This window comes from Tripterygium wilfordii, chromosome 2 (assembly GCF_013401445.1).
Source record: "Tripterygium wilfordii isolate XIE 37 chromosome 2, ASM1340144v1, whole genome shotgun sequence".
Taxonomy (NCBI): Eukaryota; Viridiplantae; Streptophyta; class Magnoliopsida; order Celastrales; family Celastraceae; genus Tripterygium; species Tripterygium wilfordii.
The window spans coordinates 1114400-1131031 of record NC_052233.1 but is presented as its reverse complement, the minus strand read 5'-3'; the positions used below and the strand labels follow the sequence as shown (position 1 = coordinate 1131031).

Sequence of the window (16632 nt, the reverse complement as noted above, 5' to 3'; positions counted from 1 at the left end):
GAGTAGAAACCCAAGAAGAGACACATGAAAGTCTATCTTTCCAAAGACAAAACCTCCTCCAATAACAAAAGACAGAAAAGGCACATCTGTTTCAACTTTCAAGGTGCCTAAAATTTCTTTACTTGGATCTTACAGAAAACCCAGCATTACAAAATAGCAAAGACAGGGCAAAAACTCATAGCAGAAAAGGAGTCTTCTCTTCATCAGAATTGTAAAACACAAACACACACACACAAATATATATATATATATATATGCTAATGACCGCTAATTCTAAGCCAATGACTAGCTAAAAGAGATGATAAGTGAACCAAGCCATATTTCTCCAATAGCAGATCCAAACATCAACAAACTCAAAAATGAACTTCAAACAAAACAAGGCATTTTATAGAAATTTAAGTCGGACGACACATTATATGAGAAGGCTGTTGCAGTCTCCGCTTGTAATGGATGGGTTTTATAAGGGAACACCGGAACAGAACAAAGAAGTGCCAACCCTGCTAAGATAACATCAAATTAAACAGTAACCAAATTGTATTAATAAAATCTACAAATTATCCGAACCAAAAAACTCTCCACATAAAATTATATCGTGGAAGGATGTACTAAATGTTGTCCACCCTCAAGTAAAGGATGTACAAATATAAGCCCCAAAAAGTTTATGTACATCAAACAGATATTGGAAGCTAGAGAGATCATGGAATTACGAAAAATTAGATTCCAACATAGTAGCAATATGAGAGATTATGGGAATGGGACAAAAGAGGATAGACATGTAAAAATGAAAGCACTTTGAGTGCCTAATTCATTAGGTACCAACTCTTCCAAGAGAAAAAGCAGGTCTTCGGTTAGAACTGTACATGCGTATTTCCACTGTTTCAGCAATCAGTTCTGGTTGATAACCTCTGCTGGCAAATTTAAATCAAAAAAACTGCTAGCAACTCCCTCCTTTCTTGAACGTTTCCGAGAAGAGCATTCATTATTATCTGAACTGCCTAAGGCTGAAGACCCTGAATCACAACAGGTCAAAACTTGTCAGATAATAGCCTAAGATGTCCTCTATCTTAAGGAAAGGGATGTGATAAATAATCATTTTCCAAAGAAATTACGATGGCCCCAAACTCCAACGCCCAACGACAGGCACATTGATGTCATTTCTATCGAAGAAGTTTTCAAAACTACACCCTTTTAAGAGTCATGAAATTAAGGTGTTGGATGCAACACTGAGATACAAATTAGTGCTTTCACATTCATGCACTGGTTTTATTGGCTGCTAGTACTACTACTTCAGAAACCACTACCCCAAGTGGAATATTATGAAAACAGATAAGGTACTACATAATACTTACATATCAGAATGTCAATGCGAAAAAAAGTATCTTACGTATACGAGGGAAAAAGTATCTCCAATTGCTGAATGGGGAAGTCTCCAGTGTATTTTGGGTTAGCAATAACCTACTATACCAAGAATATTATTCTTGAGAGTTGAGACAGCCAGGGGCATGCCAAAATGCAACGTAATGTATTCTGGACATGTCAGCCACGAGAATGACCTTAAACCAAGAGAAGCAATAGCGACATTGCTCAGAAGATGATTAATAAAAACAAGGCAGTACACAAGAGAAAGCATCAAAAGCATCAGGCACAACATCAGAGAATCTATTGAAAGTGTTCAATCCTACTATAAAAAGATTATTAGCAAAGTAATTCCAACTAACAGAGTTTAAAAAGAAAACAGGATTGGGGGCCAAAATAAGATGGTGGCTGATCACTGGCATTACATATGCCTCAAATTCAGCTGATTGGCCCTTTTCCTTTGCTTTCTTTTTTGTTTGAATAAGACCGACCATTTTTTATATGCCAAAATGCCTCAAAAATTTGAGAGCTCCCTTTGAAAATTATACAGCTTTCGCATTAAAACTCAAACAGAAGCTCCACGTTCAAGTACTGAATGGGTTCAAAGTAGCCTTCCAAACTTTTTAACCCTAGATTGGCCACCATATAACATGTCAATTAAGCAAACTACCAGTTACAACGCCCTTTCCATACATCAGGCAGGCTGCAACATTGTCAATCCCACAAAACTGTAATCAAAACCCATTTCCAATAAAGGATGACAAAGATATACATAACAAAGTTTAAAACTAAGAATGAATAGAGTTAAATTTTTTTCTCACAAGAAGTAAAGGTTGAGAAAATGACTGGAAGACAAAAACACATCTCCTAGAATATAAAACCTCCGACATCATCTAACAGTGATGAGGGAGATTAACAGGTTTCATCTAACGGAAAATGACATCAGATTGAACCAAAAGAAAACAAGTGAAAGCTGACTTCAAACAAGTGAGACCTAACTCCCCACATGGTTAGTAACTATATTAAATTCTTGGCTTCACTCTTTACAGGCCCTCACTCAAGCCAAAGTATGATGGATCATGGATGATACAATTAATCAGTATAAGATTGCAAGTATATCAAAAAGTCAAATAAATTTCAAAACAGAAGGTCTAAGAAAAAAGCTCAAATAACACAGAATGAGCAAAAAGTTAAATTTGTATCTTGGTAAGAATACAGATACGCAAGCAGTGATATGCCAATTGCCAAGAGAGTAACAAATATGATGGTCAAATATGCAAAGGAAATTTACAAATATCGTTGCAAAAGACAGTAAAATCCATCTTACCACTAGTGACAAAATCCGATGGTGGATATTTATCAGTATTATTGGGTTTGGTACTCCAACAAGAAGAAAGCTCTGATGCCCTCTCAATGCCCTTTGACTTGTAGGGCGCTATATTGTGAATTCCAAGCTGGAGAGGACCCAGTAGGTCATTCTCAATACACTCATACCTGCAAGTAACTTCATCAGTGCGTGAACAAAGTCCCATAAATATTTGAAGCTTCTGCAAAATTTCACATACAAGCTTTTGCAAAATACGCATACATTTTCTTACAGAGCAAATCAACGACTGCAGAGAGATTAATGACTTGCATCCTTATCTCCATAACTTTATCATCAGGATATTGATCAAAGGGCTCCTCTAGAAACTTGGAGAGTTTCTCAACATTTGCCTCAAGCTGTTGCTGCTGGTCCTCAAATAGATTTTGTTTTATCTCCCTCTCCTCCTTCGTCATCTCATCCGCAAAAAGCTCTTCCCCAAACATGTAATATGCAAATGGGTACGAATATGAAAGAACCCGCCTTGATCTGAAGAGTCTGTAGAGCCCATTATTCACCCAGCTAAAATCTTTGAGTTTTGATTCCCTTTCTTCCGATATTGAAACTTTCTCTAGAATTGTCTCCCGAAGTTTATTTTCAAGTTTAAAAGAATCTGTGTGAGCTTTATAACGGTTATGATAGTGCATATATCGATAGAGGTCTCGCTTTGCCCTCTCAGTTTGCTTCTGTTGGTCTTCCTTGTAACGGCCACAACTATGACCAGCTATTCTTGACCAAGTATGGTCTTGACCAGTAGCTCCACCACACAGCCAACTGTCCAAAATTAAGTTTAAAAAAAAAATTTTGAGGGCCAATGTCCGAGAGGACAAATTTGGTAAAACTGAGAACATTCTATTCTAGTTGCAAAAATGGTAAGCATTCAATCATGTTAAGCAGTGTTTAAGCTTCGCAAATGTTCTCGAATACAAAATTATAACAACACATCAGAATAATACTGGTGCAGAGAAGCAGTGGGAAAGATAAGAAACATCATGCCAAAACTGACAAGTTTTAAGAAGCGAAAGTGAGAAAAAAATGAGCATAAATCAAGTCATGATTATTATTTCAAGAGATGCACAAATACTAATAAAGCTACAATGAAAAGAACGAGTAGTTACCAAAATGATTGTCCGCATATACAGCTCACAAGGTTGCAGCCACCATTCTTTTCCACAGGTTTGTGACACTTAGGGCAAGGCTTTGTATGAACCGTCATCCAATTGACTGTTTCGGATTCATCTCGGCACTTCTTCACCCAAAGCTCCCACATCAAGCATGAGCAAGGTGAGTGTGCTTCTGATATGCAACCAAAACAAAACTGTAAACCACAAGAACATTCTACCTCAAAAGATTCATCGTCCTCAACACGTATTGCGTTCCCACAATGAGGAGCACTCGGACACCATTTGACCATTTTATTGTCTTCAATGTAAGACTCAAGGAGGAAACGTTCAAATTTCTCAGCTAGATCAGGATGCTCTTTACCCACTAGATTTCTGACAATAGCCTCATCACAGATAGAATTGCATTTGTGTGCCATGCACCTAATACGCTTGCTCTGTCCCTCATTTATCTTCACAATAAAATGCCCTGTCCAGCCTTCAAAAATTACAAAGCACCAAAAGAATTAATTCATGGTAAAAGTTGCTTATCAACAACTTTAAAAAACAGGAAGATAGACACAAAGTACGTAACTCACAGCATAACACTACAACACTTTAGTACTAACACCAAGTCTTCAGTATCAGACCAGAAATGGCTAAGAAACTGAGAGAGAAAATCTTGCTATACACAACCACTTCTTCCAAGTAAAGGACTCTAAAACACGGCTAAAGTACCTAGAAAGTCTTTTAAACTGGTGACTCCATAATGAAAATCATATTTGGATTATAAAGATTCACAACTTGATAAATCGACTGTGGCATATAGTATATAGCTTTAACCCCTGCTACCCGAAAAATGGACATAGAGTGCGTACATTCGTTGCAGAAGCAATGGCCACAATCCATTCTCGTCACCTTATCACCAGATACATCATCCATGCATATATCACATGTTGCTGTAGAAGAATATAGAGGCGATTGAATATCCAGATGCTCAACTATAGTAACACCTGCTTCAGTAAACAAACGTGTTTTCCCCTTATCCACAAACACGGCAAACAACCTCTCAACATCCCAACGATAATGAATCAGTAATGTCCGTGCATGGTGCTCTCTTAATGATAGTAAATCCATAACTCTTCGCAAATCCTCTTTCTACACGAGTGAAAAACATCAACTCTTTAGAAACAACAAAACATAAAATTAAGAAATTCAAAACTTTCGAATTTTAGTTTTACCTGTGCAGCCAAGAGAGACTCTCTCGTAATTACCTGGAAAGTGCCACAAACAAGAATAATGAAAACATAATCGAATTTCTAAATTGAGTAAGCTGTCCTCCTTATTCTAATTAATATGGAACTCCATCAAACTTGAATAGCTAAGATTTGATTCTAAAAGTGGTTTACCTCAACAAGAAACCATTAACAGCCGTATAGCTACTGAATTCAACATAAATAGCATGCTAATTTTGCAACATTAAAATTCATAGTAGCAATATCCAGAAAATAACTTAAACACCATTAAAACTAACATACGTCCAATTTCTTTTTTCGATAACCATAGCAAAACAATCCACAGAATACCAACCAAAAAAAAACCCAAAAACACACAAAAACCACCGATCACAGCGACATAACACAATCACCATAATCTTGGCCGGAAAAAAGAGTAAGATTAATAGAGAGAAATCACCATAATCTCGGTTACCTTTGTGGTGGGTACCCTAGGCGGAACCCACTGGAAATCCGGTTCCTCATTATCAAAACCATCTAGCGAGTCTCGATCGGAGGAATAATACTCCTCGTCACTAGCAACGCAATCCTCCATCGCCAATCTCAAATCACCAAAATTAAATGTAATGATATCCTATTATGGGGATGAAATTGGATTAACGTATAGAAAATATAAGGATAGAATCGGTAAATTCAATCGAATGCGACGATCGGAAGAGTAAAAAGAAAAAGGTTTACGACACAAGGAGAGGAGACAGACGGAAAGACGCAGAGAACGAGAGGAAACAAGGTGAAATTTTTAAGGTTTTTTGTTTGAAATTTGATTGTTAGGGTAAAAAATTTTAAGAATGAAAGCATACGGCGACGTTTCAAGTGTAATTCCTATAGGCTGTAAGCAGTTAAGCACCTCCACATCAATAATTTGTCAAGTAAATACTCATGTGATTGTTTGATTAAGGATTGCTTTAAGTTACATTCTGCTTTATCAAGATTAATTATTTATCGGTGCCTTTTCAAATCAACTAATGCCTAGGGATGTTCACAGTTTCCAATAATTTTTTTACATAAATTTAACCGATTAAACGATCCGTTTTGTCAATTTTGTTGATTCGGTTCAACTTTTAGTGGAAAAATTAAAATGTTTACAAAATACATTATATATACCCTTAAAATACTACTTCTAGATAAAAGAATAATTAATATGTTATAAATAAAATATTAATTAATAATAAACTTTTTATATAAAAAATAACAAATTATTTTATTTTATGTTTACATATTGCAATAGTGGATCTCTAAAAATAGAGACTCACTCGGGAAAGTCGGTATTTCACAGATCAAAAAAAAAATTCTGATACACCTCTTTCATTCAAATCTGCCCCTTCGAGCTGAGGTGTTATTCAAATCTGTCCTTTTGAGCCTCCATTTTAGCTACTTGCGTCAGTTTACAGATGATGCAACTGCTCTTTAGAGGCAGAGTCATCATAGTACAAAATCTGAACAATAGATTAAGGCAAAAACTTGCAATGGAAGAAGCACCACAAAAGCACTTGTTCCATTGTACTTGTACATAAATCTACAAGATTATATTAACTTTATCCAACTCCTCCTCATGAAGCAGAATTCATGGAGGATTATACACCTGGGTAGAAATCGAAGGAGGAAACAAAAAGTGCCACAATCAGTTTCAAGAAGCATCATCATCATCATCATCAATGTTGGTTCGGAAAAGGTAATCTTCGCTCTCAAGCTCTTCATGATACATAGAAAGAGATGTTGTTTCAGAATTCTCACTCAATCCTTCACCATCCGATGATCTCCTTCCCTATAAAGGATATATAACAGGATCGTAGTCAGAATTCATCAGAGAAAAAGGAAAAAGCAAATGATTGATTCTTTCTTTCGAACTCATAGAGTATTCTAAGCCATCAAGCCACAAATGATGACTTACCTTCCTCAAGATATAGAAAAAATAATGGAACCCATCACCAAATGTGCTCCACTCTACAGACCAGGTAAACTCGGGGGCGCCAAAGAAAGAACGCCTGAAATGTGGCTACAGGAGAAAACTAGTTCGGTTAAGAATAGTCAATAGAAGTACAGATAATGAAGAAAATATACTGCAAATTTATTTCTAATACCTGGCCAAAAGTGATTGAAATGAAAATGCCATCGGGTTTCAAAACTCTATGAACACTTTCAAGCATGGCCATGACCTTGTTCACTGTAGCGGGATGAGGATTCCATGGGTCACCACTGTCAACAAACAATACATCCTACACAATAATTCAACAAGGAAGCAGATAAGTAAATCCTCGCTCATTTCATCAGAAACAAAGGCTCCAAAGGCAAAAGAATCACAACTATGATAATCAAGAAAATCAAATCTAGGAAGCTTCTTATGAATTCAAAACTGTTTACCATCGTTCCCTTTTCAATAACCACATCAAAACACTCATTCATAAAGGGCAGCTCCAGCATGTCAGCTTCCAGCACTTTTATTTCTAATGATAGAGGTGAAGAAAATAGTGAAAAAAAAGCCAATAATAAAACCAAAGGACAATGTCGAGGTCAACATACTCCCTCATATTACAGCACATAGAGTTCTTTTCCAATACTCTTGACATAAAAGGGAGAGTTTTTTCTCTAGGAAAAGATAATGAAAGGGAGTATTTTAAAATTTCGATCAATACAAATTTGACAAAAAAAATTTGATTGTACATAATGGGAAGCAGAAACTAACAGATATATTTCCAACAGCCTAGGACAAATACAACCAACAAAGTTATGAAGCCACTTCCAATCCACATTTTGTTAGTAAGCTATTACGAAATTACTTTGTCCAATTTCATAAAAGGTATGACCCCAAAGGTGTATACGAGATCATCCTTTTAGTAAATGCATGAACAAAAAGGTCGACTCTACACAAATGCAGTATGATACAGTCTTTAGGCACTGAATTTGAAAACCAGATGCAAATGCAGTATGAAACAGTCTTTAGGTGCTAAATTTGAAAACCTGACGCTTAATCATATTAATACAACTAATCTATCACATTTTGCAGGAAGAAATTGCAATCTACACCCTACAAAGCTTTCAATCAGTAACCTATAATAACTTAAAGCAAGCACTTGGATAAGAAGGTTATAATAAATCGGGAATAAGATAAAATGTGCAAGATCTTTATCAACACACCTTTAAATCCCTTCAACACCAACCGTTTCCGCATATTCTCCACCGCAACAGCTGACAGATCAATGCATGTTATCTCAGTAATTCCATCTTTGTACAGTTCTTCACATAACTGTGAGTTCCCACACCCCAGCTCCAAGACCTTCACCATTCAAAACTTTTTTGTCACTGCTGTATCATCAAATCCACCCCAAATGATTTTCAAAGGTTACCATTTAACAATTCACCTTTTACAAAATTACACACCACCGATTTCTTAGAACACAACTGATATCAAGTTTAAGCACATACACAAAGGTGGGTCTTCAACATTTCCAGTTACAACATATAATTCATCCATGCATACCGTAATTGCTTCAACTAATGCAAATATCCTAATCAAGCACGAGATATTTCGGCAATCATATGTTAGGATACAAAGTAATTCAAAAAATTCATCTTTACGACACAACAAGCGAGAGAGCAAGAAAGAAATAGAGATGGTGTGTACAGAGGATTTGGGTTTGATGTGAGCTTGAATGAGATGGCGAAAATGAGAGTAGTCCTTGAACCATTCGTAGTGTTCTTCATTAGAGAATCGCTCGTCCCTGAAACAGCAATAAGAGATGGTAATAAAATTCGCAGAAAAGAAAAAGAAGAAATGCAATTAGTCGTTTCATAATACAATACCAATAGCGAGGATCCAAATACGCAAGAGCAGTAGAGGGAGCAGGATCCCTCTTCTCGGCTTCAGTCGGATCCTGGGTTTGCTCCATATTTCAGTTCACTTATCACTGTTTTGTTCTTCGTCGTAGTCTTCTCGTCCTCCGTTGATGGCGGAAAGTAAAACCCTAAACCAGTTACCGGTTATGGGACGAGAAAATTTATCAGTACAAAGTTCAAAGGTTCAACCGGCATTCGAAACCGGTTCAATATAATAAACTTTTAAATAAAAATAATAATAATAAAATTTTTATACCCCATAGTACTCACAATATTATAAAATATTTGAACAAATATACTAATACATATTTTGTTATTTTTTTCATTGGAGTAAAATTATGTAAGATATATAATATAGTTATAATTTACTGTCACAAGGTGGTGTTCGAAAAAATGATTATTGAAATCATATGTATATTCCATCAATTGTTAGTATCTAGTAATTAATTTGATAATTTAGTATATATATTTTGTTATATGGTAGGTTTATTGGACTGCTTTTAGCAAGCACACTCATTGATAGAAGGCATCGTTTCAAGTTGTTGACAGTATAGAATATAGGGCAGGGATATACTTTCCATGGCATTTTAAAAACTATTAACCAACCCATATATATATGGGTCGGTTGATTATCGGCTGGCCGATAATGGGTCGGTTGACTAGTAATGATCGATAAAACCGACCCAATTCCAGCCCTAACATCAATAAAATATTTCTCCCAATATATTTTATTATCCCCGACCAAAAAAGAAATACCTTTGCAAGTACTCTAACATCCCATTGTAATTTTTTAGCTTGGATCCCACCACAGAATACTAGATAAAACAATTTGTGTTTGGTGATGATAAGCATGTGGTCTAGTCTCTTTTGATTTGGTAAGATGTCCTTCTCTCGCTCAAGAAGGTAATACTCTACAAGGTTCATTTAATTTTGTACTGTTTCATGAATCATTGTCTTTCTTTGTCTTCATCATGCATGCTGTGGATAACATTTTTGGTCCTTCTGTTATTATCACCCAAACATTTGTGACCCACAATTCTTCATGCTAGTAATAGAGAGAACTAATATTAGGGTCAGAATCCCCTTAAGCTCAAGCTCAAAAACTCATTACTAATCTGTTAAAAATCAAGTTTGAATTTTAAGTAGGTAAACACTTGTAACAAAATCTTCCACCACCGCGCCGGGAGCATAACTGAACAAGCTATAGGCAGTGGATCAATGGTGGAACAGTTGATCTATTGAACAGATAAATATCAAGAAAACAAATGAAAATCATGTTGGTAAGAAATGCAGAAATCCTCTGTCCATCACTGCAAGGGAAGGAGCTTCCACTGTAAAACATCCTAGTTTCTGCTTGATTCCTTTGCCATGGTCTTCCAGGTCTGGAATGATATAGCATTGGGTTGTATCAGGACAGACAAGGTTGTCTACAGCTGGGCTAGACACCAAAGAATCCCTGTTATTTGCTAAAGGAGCATCTTTTCTCCTTTTTCTTTTCTTATTAAAACACCTGAAAAACGAGCAATGAAATGATTTAAAGCACCTGAAACTCGTCGGACTCTGATTTTATGAGAATATAGGGGACTGGTTAAGGAGAGGTTCAAACCCGAAACCTCTATAAAATACCACACACATGAGCGCTTTCTAAGTTAGTCGTGGTCCTTGCACAGTGTTTGTTCTTTTAGTCTTGAGATAGATTGAATTTTACTTAAAAATTACAATCCATCTAAATACCTAATTGATGGAGATAAGTCATAACATAATCATGTGACGCACAACATTTTTTTAATCTTCTAGAGATCGCAAGATCCACTGTATATGGACATGTAATTGTGCGTGGGCTCATCAAAATTGAATTCCTTGGTTTATATTCATCCTTGGAATTTGGAAACCCTATCACATCATGAATTGAAACGATATTTTGTAAATACAAAATGCCCTCGAATATATTAACTATTTCTTTATTTTCTAATCGTTTTTCTTTCATTCATTTCTGATCCGTGGTGGACGTCTATATAGGATTAATTTCAATTCAGATCAGCTTTTTTTTAAAAAAAAATTATTTTATTAAAAGTAAAATTTAAAGTGAAACAAAAAAAAGAATGTGAAACACATGTCAAGAAACTCATAAATAATGGCAACTGTATATATATATTTTTTGAAACAGGGTTTTAGAGAGGGGGTAGAATTCGAATCCACGACTTAATGGATGAATTATCCCTTCCATGTAATGTGATTGTCGTTCAACCAACGACTCACGTGCAACTTGGAGCATACTTTTTAATGGATGATATTTGAGCGTACAATAGAGAAATGATAAAATTATACTATTTTTGTTTTTCTGAACATAAGCATATCTCCATCTGATATGGAAAGTATGAGCTGACGTAGTACTAACTAATACTGTTATTTTCAACCCATTTTTGTTAATTATTTACGTTGATTACCAATATTACTTTGACTTGATTATATACGTTTGATTGCCAAACATCGCATGAAATCACATCAGTCATGGTTAATAGTATGATTCCACTTCAATCTGACATAAGCCAGGCAAGCAGGCGGCGCGGAGCCAGGAATTTATGATGGGGTGAGATTATGTATTTTGATTTACGACAATACAATTTATTAAAATAATATTATTGATAAACATTCATCTTAATTAATGTTTGGTCTCATAAAATAACTCAAAAATTTAATGTAAATACATGTTAAATTGATGAAAATTAATTAAATATCATTTAAGATACATCTATAATATTATTTATGTATTATTGTTTAACATAAATAATAATAGAATGAAAATTATTATTATTATGTATTGTTCATTAGTATTAAGTAATAAGTAAAATGAAACTTTTCAAACACGTTTTCTAGATCTAAGTATCATTAACCGATCGACGAAGAACAAAGCGTTATGAATTTGATGTATGAGAGCGATGTGGAGAACCCAAAAAAGATAATATTGTTGGTATTTTTAGATGAGAATTTCAACAAATTAGGCCTCCACCTACCTAAACCATGTCCTTTTCCGTAAATTTGTTAAATTTTGCAGTTCCGGGTGTATTAAGGAATCGTGATAGAAACGCTTCTTGTAAACAAAACGACAAAACCACAGTCGTTGATAGAGAAAAATATTTTTTTTTTTAAAAATCGTCAAAAAAACGTGGTAGACGAGTCAATAAAGAGCGATTAACCAGTAACACGAGAGCTTCAATCCCCTCGCTCGCTCTCTCTGTTCCTTGCATTTTTTTCACACAGTAGTGTTCGATTCTGCCATGGCGATATCTCTGCAACTCTGCCGCGTGTCTCTCCGTACGGACCTCTTCTCTCCGTCATCGGAGAGCCTCACCTCGCGCCGGAAGCCTTTCTTCGTTCGATGTTCTGCCGGGGCCGAGCGTTCAGCTTCTGTCGCCGCCGGGGATTCGAATTTTGATGCGAAGGAGTTTCGTAAGAACTTGACTAGAAGCAGCAATTATAATCGGAGAGGGTTTGGTCACAAGGAGGAGACTCTCGAGCTCATGAATCGCGAGTATACGAGTAAGTATTTGAGGAATTAAAATCATATACGTGAAAACCGGGAGACCGGTTAATAATTCTTTGCCTGTATAGTTTCTGTTTGGTTGCAGGGAAATTAAATGAAATGAATCGTCTTTGAAGATTCATTTACTCTTTTTTACAAATAAATTTTGTTTTTGTGCTAACTTAAAATATTGAACTTTTCATTTATTTATTTTTTTTGGTCAACCGAATTTGAGAAGGGGAAGTATTAGCTCTTTCAAATTTCTCTACTTGTGAGTTGTGACCAGACCGATTTTCTTTAATTAGTATAACATGAGTTATGGAAATTATCATGAACTTCTGTGAGTGTATTTAAGCCTTCATGTAGATAATTAGCTGGATTTCCTAAAATTATCATGAACTTCTGTGAGTGTATGTGAGCCTTCATGTAGATAGTTAGCTGGATTTCCTGCAATTCATGCGTTTTTACCTGAATTTTTGAATCGTATTTGTTTTCTTTTGGCGTTTGATTGAAGTCATGGGTTGTTAAAAATATTTTTTTGGGTTTGAATCTTCAGGTGACATTATCAAGAAATTGAAGGAGAATGGGAATGAGTATACATGGGGCAATGTTACTGTGAGACTGGCGGAATCTTATGGATTTTGCTGGGGTGTTGAGCGGGCTGTTCAGATTGCTTATGAAGCAAGAAAACAGTTTCCCAATGAGAAGATTTGGATTACCAACGAAATCATACACAATCCAACTGTTAACAAGGTACGTTAACTGGTTTCAGAACTTATTAATATTCTCCAAAGCTCCAAATTGGATCTGTAGTCTCGTATCTGAAAATTTCTAGAGCAGCAGAAGATGTGACTGCTTATTTGTTCTTGAAACTAGTATTGTGTAATTGTTCTGAAGTTGTCAGCTTTCCCATATTACTTAATTTGGCAATTAGATTTTTTTTTCAAAGTATTATTAAATATTCTGTCGGTCAAATTAATCTTTTAAATGATGGTGGCAGATTTGGGCTCAATATAATTACTCCTTAGGTTGTACAATAGAGAGTGCCAAGCTTGACTATGAACCTGGTTTACATTGTAATATCTTAGTTTTGCCATTTTGAACATTATGTTCTGTCAATAAGATTTTTGTTCAATCTTTTGGCATGCACTCACTTTTTCAAGATTCAGGATGCTGGAGATAGTTTTTCGGCGTCTGGGTTCAGTGAGATTGATTAATTCATGGTCATGGACCCATGAAATCGGTTGGGCAGCACATCTCATGTCTTCAAAATTATAAGAGTTGTACTGATTATTGAAGCCTTTGAATTTTTTGTGGCAGAGGTTGGAGGATATGCAAGTTAAGAACATTCCCATTGAGGAGGGGACTAAACAATTTGATGTTGTTGATAAGGGTGACGTTGTGATTCTACCTGCTTTTGGAGCTGCAGTTGATGAAATGCGGGTACTGAATGAAAAAAATGTGCAAATTGTTGATACAACTTGCCCTTGGGTATCTAAGGTATCTTATTAGCAACTGAGCGCCTCTTATAAGATAACACTTGTCTATATTTCTTTGATTTTATTTGGCACACTTTCCTAAATTTTAGATGATAAATACACCAAATTTGACTGAAGGTTTGGAACACTGTTGAGAAGCACAAGAAAGGAGATTACACTTCTATTATTCATGGAAAATATGCTCACGAGGAGACTGTAGCAACTGCATCTTTTGCAGGAACGTATATTATTGTGAAGGATATGAAAGAGGTATTTTCTACAGATTGCTAGAATCTCGTTTTCTTTTAAAGTTGATATATTTTTTTTAAAAAGTAATGTTTTGTATTTTCCTTTGTGCCTTAACCGTATATGTTGAGTGTTTATAATGAATAATTTATCTTAACCCAGGCGATGTATGTGTGTGACTACATTCTTGGTGGTGAACTTAATGGTTCTAGCTCAACTAAAGAGGAGTTTCTAGAGGTACGGACTTTTGTTTTTTCATAAGCTCTATTGCCAAGTATATGTGTGCTGTGCCATCTAACATTCCCTGGTATTTTTGGCTTCGCTGCAGAAATTTAAATTTGCTGTTTCCAAGGGGTTTGATCCTGACAGAGACCTAGTAAAAATTGGCATTGCTAATCAGACAACAATGCTTAAGGGAGAAACAGAAGAGATTGGTTAGTCGATGGCTCTATCATTCCCCAACTGTTGGAAGAAGTTATTGGCTGCCTCTGATCTTAATAATGCTTTTTTGGCTGTTGCAGGGAAGTTGGCAGAGAGAACTATGATGCGCAAGCATGGAGTAGAAAATATCAATGACCACTTTGTGAGCTTTAACACAATTTGTGATGCTACGCAAGTAATTCTTCCCAACCCTGGTGTCTGCTATTGCCCCTTTTTTTCAATGAAAATTTGGTGTATATATGATATTATTAAAGATGCAATTGTGTGGATGTCTTTCCTTCTTCTCTCTGCCCTCCTTTACCTTCCCCTCCCAAAGAATCCCATATTCTTCTTTCTCCTTTTGACCAATCACCATCTTATTTGCTTTTATGCCAGCAGTCATATTTAACCTATTTGTGTGCTTTTCAGGAGCGACAAGATGCAATGTACAAGCTTGTAGACGACAAAATTGATCTCATGTTAGTGGTTGGGGGTTGGAACTCAAGTAACACCTCTCACCTTCAAGAAATTGCAGAGGACCGTGGAATTCCCTCTTATTGGGTCGACAGTGAGCAGAGAATAGGCCCAGGAAACATAATTTCTTATAAGTTGATGGTAAGAGTGGAAACGTCTAATTCGACTTCTTTTGATAAAACTTTAGCTTTTCCTTGGCTTGAATGAGTTTAAGATTTAATTTATAACTTTCTAACTCATTCTTAATTTTATGAATTGTGATTTTGTAGCATGGGGAGCTGGTTGAGAAAGAAAATTGGCTACCTGAGGGCCCCATCACAATCGGGGTAACTTCTGGTGCCTCTACCCCTGATAAGGTAATTAACTAATTATCCCATAGCCTACAATGCTGTCCCTGGTTGCTGCTAGGCTGGCACTTATTTATTTATTTTTTTTCCTTCTGTAATCTACCTTCACTCTTTTCCTTGGACCATTTTCTGCTATAAGTTCAAATTTTGGTTCCCCCACACTCTGCAGTCTGGTCTGTCTTTGCATGCTGTCATGTAATAAAGTTTGGTGCAAGTACTACTTCTGGTTTATCTGTTTGACTGTGACAATTGATGCCTTCTCTGGCATAATCTGAACTGCAAAAATTTGTTATATTTCTAGCAACTGAACATGTCATTCATTTCTGCTCAGGATGAAATTCATTACTATATTTAACATTAATGTGTATCTAACTGGATGTTAACCAGGTTGTTGAAGAAGTCCTTATCAAGGTGTTCGACATCAAACGCGAGGAAGCCTTGCAATTAGTGTAAAAAGACCGCAGTTTTTACCTCTAGGCTCTAACATACAATCCAGTTGGCAAGCCACAGGATGTATGTTATACGGTCCCATATGCACTTGAATTTATATTGATCTACTGTAGAGTTCATGCTTAATGTGGCTCACATTGATATCATACATGAGAAATATTAACCTGCATGGATTGAGTAAAAAGTTAATAAATACTGGCGTTGCTTGTTATGAGCACTTTTTTTTTTCCTTTCTGGGATATAGTAGTTTGAGCCTTTTAGGCATGTAATTTTGCATATGTACAATATTGTACATAATACCTGGAGGTTCTATTGTCTAGTGTTTGTTTCCCTTTCTCTTGTTCCTTTTCTTTCATCTCTTTTCAATTTTGATCATTTGCTTAATGCATAACTCTACTCTCTTCGGAAACCATGGTTGTCTTCAACACTTTGTCTTAAAACTGCAGATTGCATTAAGATGAAACTGATATAGAGTACTGTAGAACTTAGTTACACTCTCAAAATTGGGTAATGTTATGAGAGGGAAAACAAGCAGCATACTCAAATACAAGCTTGAAGAGCTTGTCATTTTCCTTTGGGGGAATGGTGAGAACTTTTAGGCAACGTAGAGGGCATGTCCTTAGAGGATTAAATTGAACTGCTGGTTTCTCTTCTTTTGATTCAGTCTTGCTAAGAGAGAGCAGAATGTCTACATTAGGGATTTGATAACACTCTAGTTGTTAGAACCACCTACTGAAGCTGCTTAA

General features: G+C 35.9%; 3 protein-coding genes across 5 annotated transcripts; 1 reads left to right on the top strand and 2 right to left on the bottom strand.

The window, feature by feature from the left end:
• Positions 1-511: 511 nt before the first annotated feature.
• LOC119980395 (probable E3 ubiquitin-protein ligase ARI1) lies at positions 512-5866 on the bottom strand. 3 transcript variants are annotated; one of them, XR_005463868.1, is made up of 8 exons: positions 5530-5649; positions 5061-5093; positions 4698-4977; positions 3838-4318; positions 2945-3493; positions 2684-2850; positions 1385-1553; positions 512-1010 (listed from the first exon to the last, which is right to left on the bottom strand). XR_005463868.1 is itself a non-coding variant. In XM_038823089.1 (8 exons), the coding sequence occupies exons 1-8, from the start codon at positions 5647-5649 to the stop codon at positions 886-888; spliced, it is 1662 nt and encodes a 553-aa protein (XP_038679017.1). In that variant the 5' UTR covers positions 5650-5866; the 3' UTR covers positions 512-885. The 3 variants fall into 3 exon arrangements, 2 of the variants coding, with proteins under 2 accessions (XP_038679017.1, XP_038679008.1); XM_038823089.1 differs by lacking the exon at positions 1385-1553 and having other exon boundaries at positions 3838-3968; positions 4062-4318; positions 5530-5866; XM_038823080.1 differs by lacking the exon at positions 1385-1553.
• A 551-nt stretch (positions 5867-6417) lies between these two features.
• Positions 6418-9098, bottom strand: LOC120007082 (EEF1A lysine methyltransferase 4). The gene is made up of 7 exons (XM_038857253.1): positions 8916-9098; positions 8737-8833; positions 8250-8388; positions 7476-7558; positions 7196-7330; positions 7006-7110; positions 6418-6879 (listed from the first exon to the last, which is right to left on the bottom strand). The coding sequence occupies exons 1-7, from the start codon at positions 8999-9001 to the stop codon at positions 6742-6744; spliced, it is 783 nt and encodes a 260-aa protein (XP_038713181.1). The 5' UTR covers positions 9002-9098; the 3' UTR covers positions 6418-6741.
• A 3058-nt stretch (positions 9099-12156) lies between these two features.
• On the top strand, positions 12157-16223 carry LOC119982560 (4-hydroxy-3-methylbut-2-enyl diphosphate reductase, chloroplastic-like). The gene is made up of 10 exons (XM_038826014.1): positions 12157-12488; positions 13028-13224; positions 13792-13971; positions 14088-14219; positions 14358-14432; positions 14524-14629; positions 14717-14811; positions 15045-15230; positions 15359-15445; positions 15824-16223. The coding sequence occupies exons 1-10, from the start codon at positions 12227-12229 to the stop codon at positions 15887-15889; spliced, it is 1386 nt and encodes a 461-aa protein (XP_038681942.1). The 5' UTR covers positions 12157-12226; the 3' UTR covers positions 15890-16223.
• Positions 16224-16632: the final 409 nt, after the last annotated feature.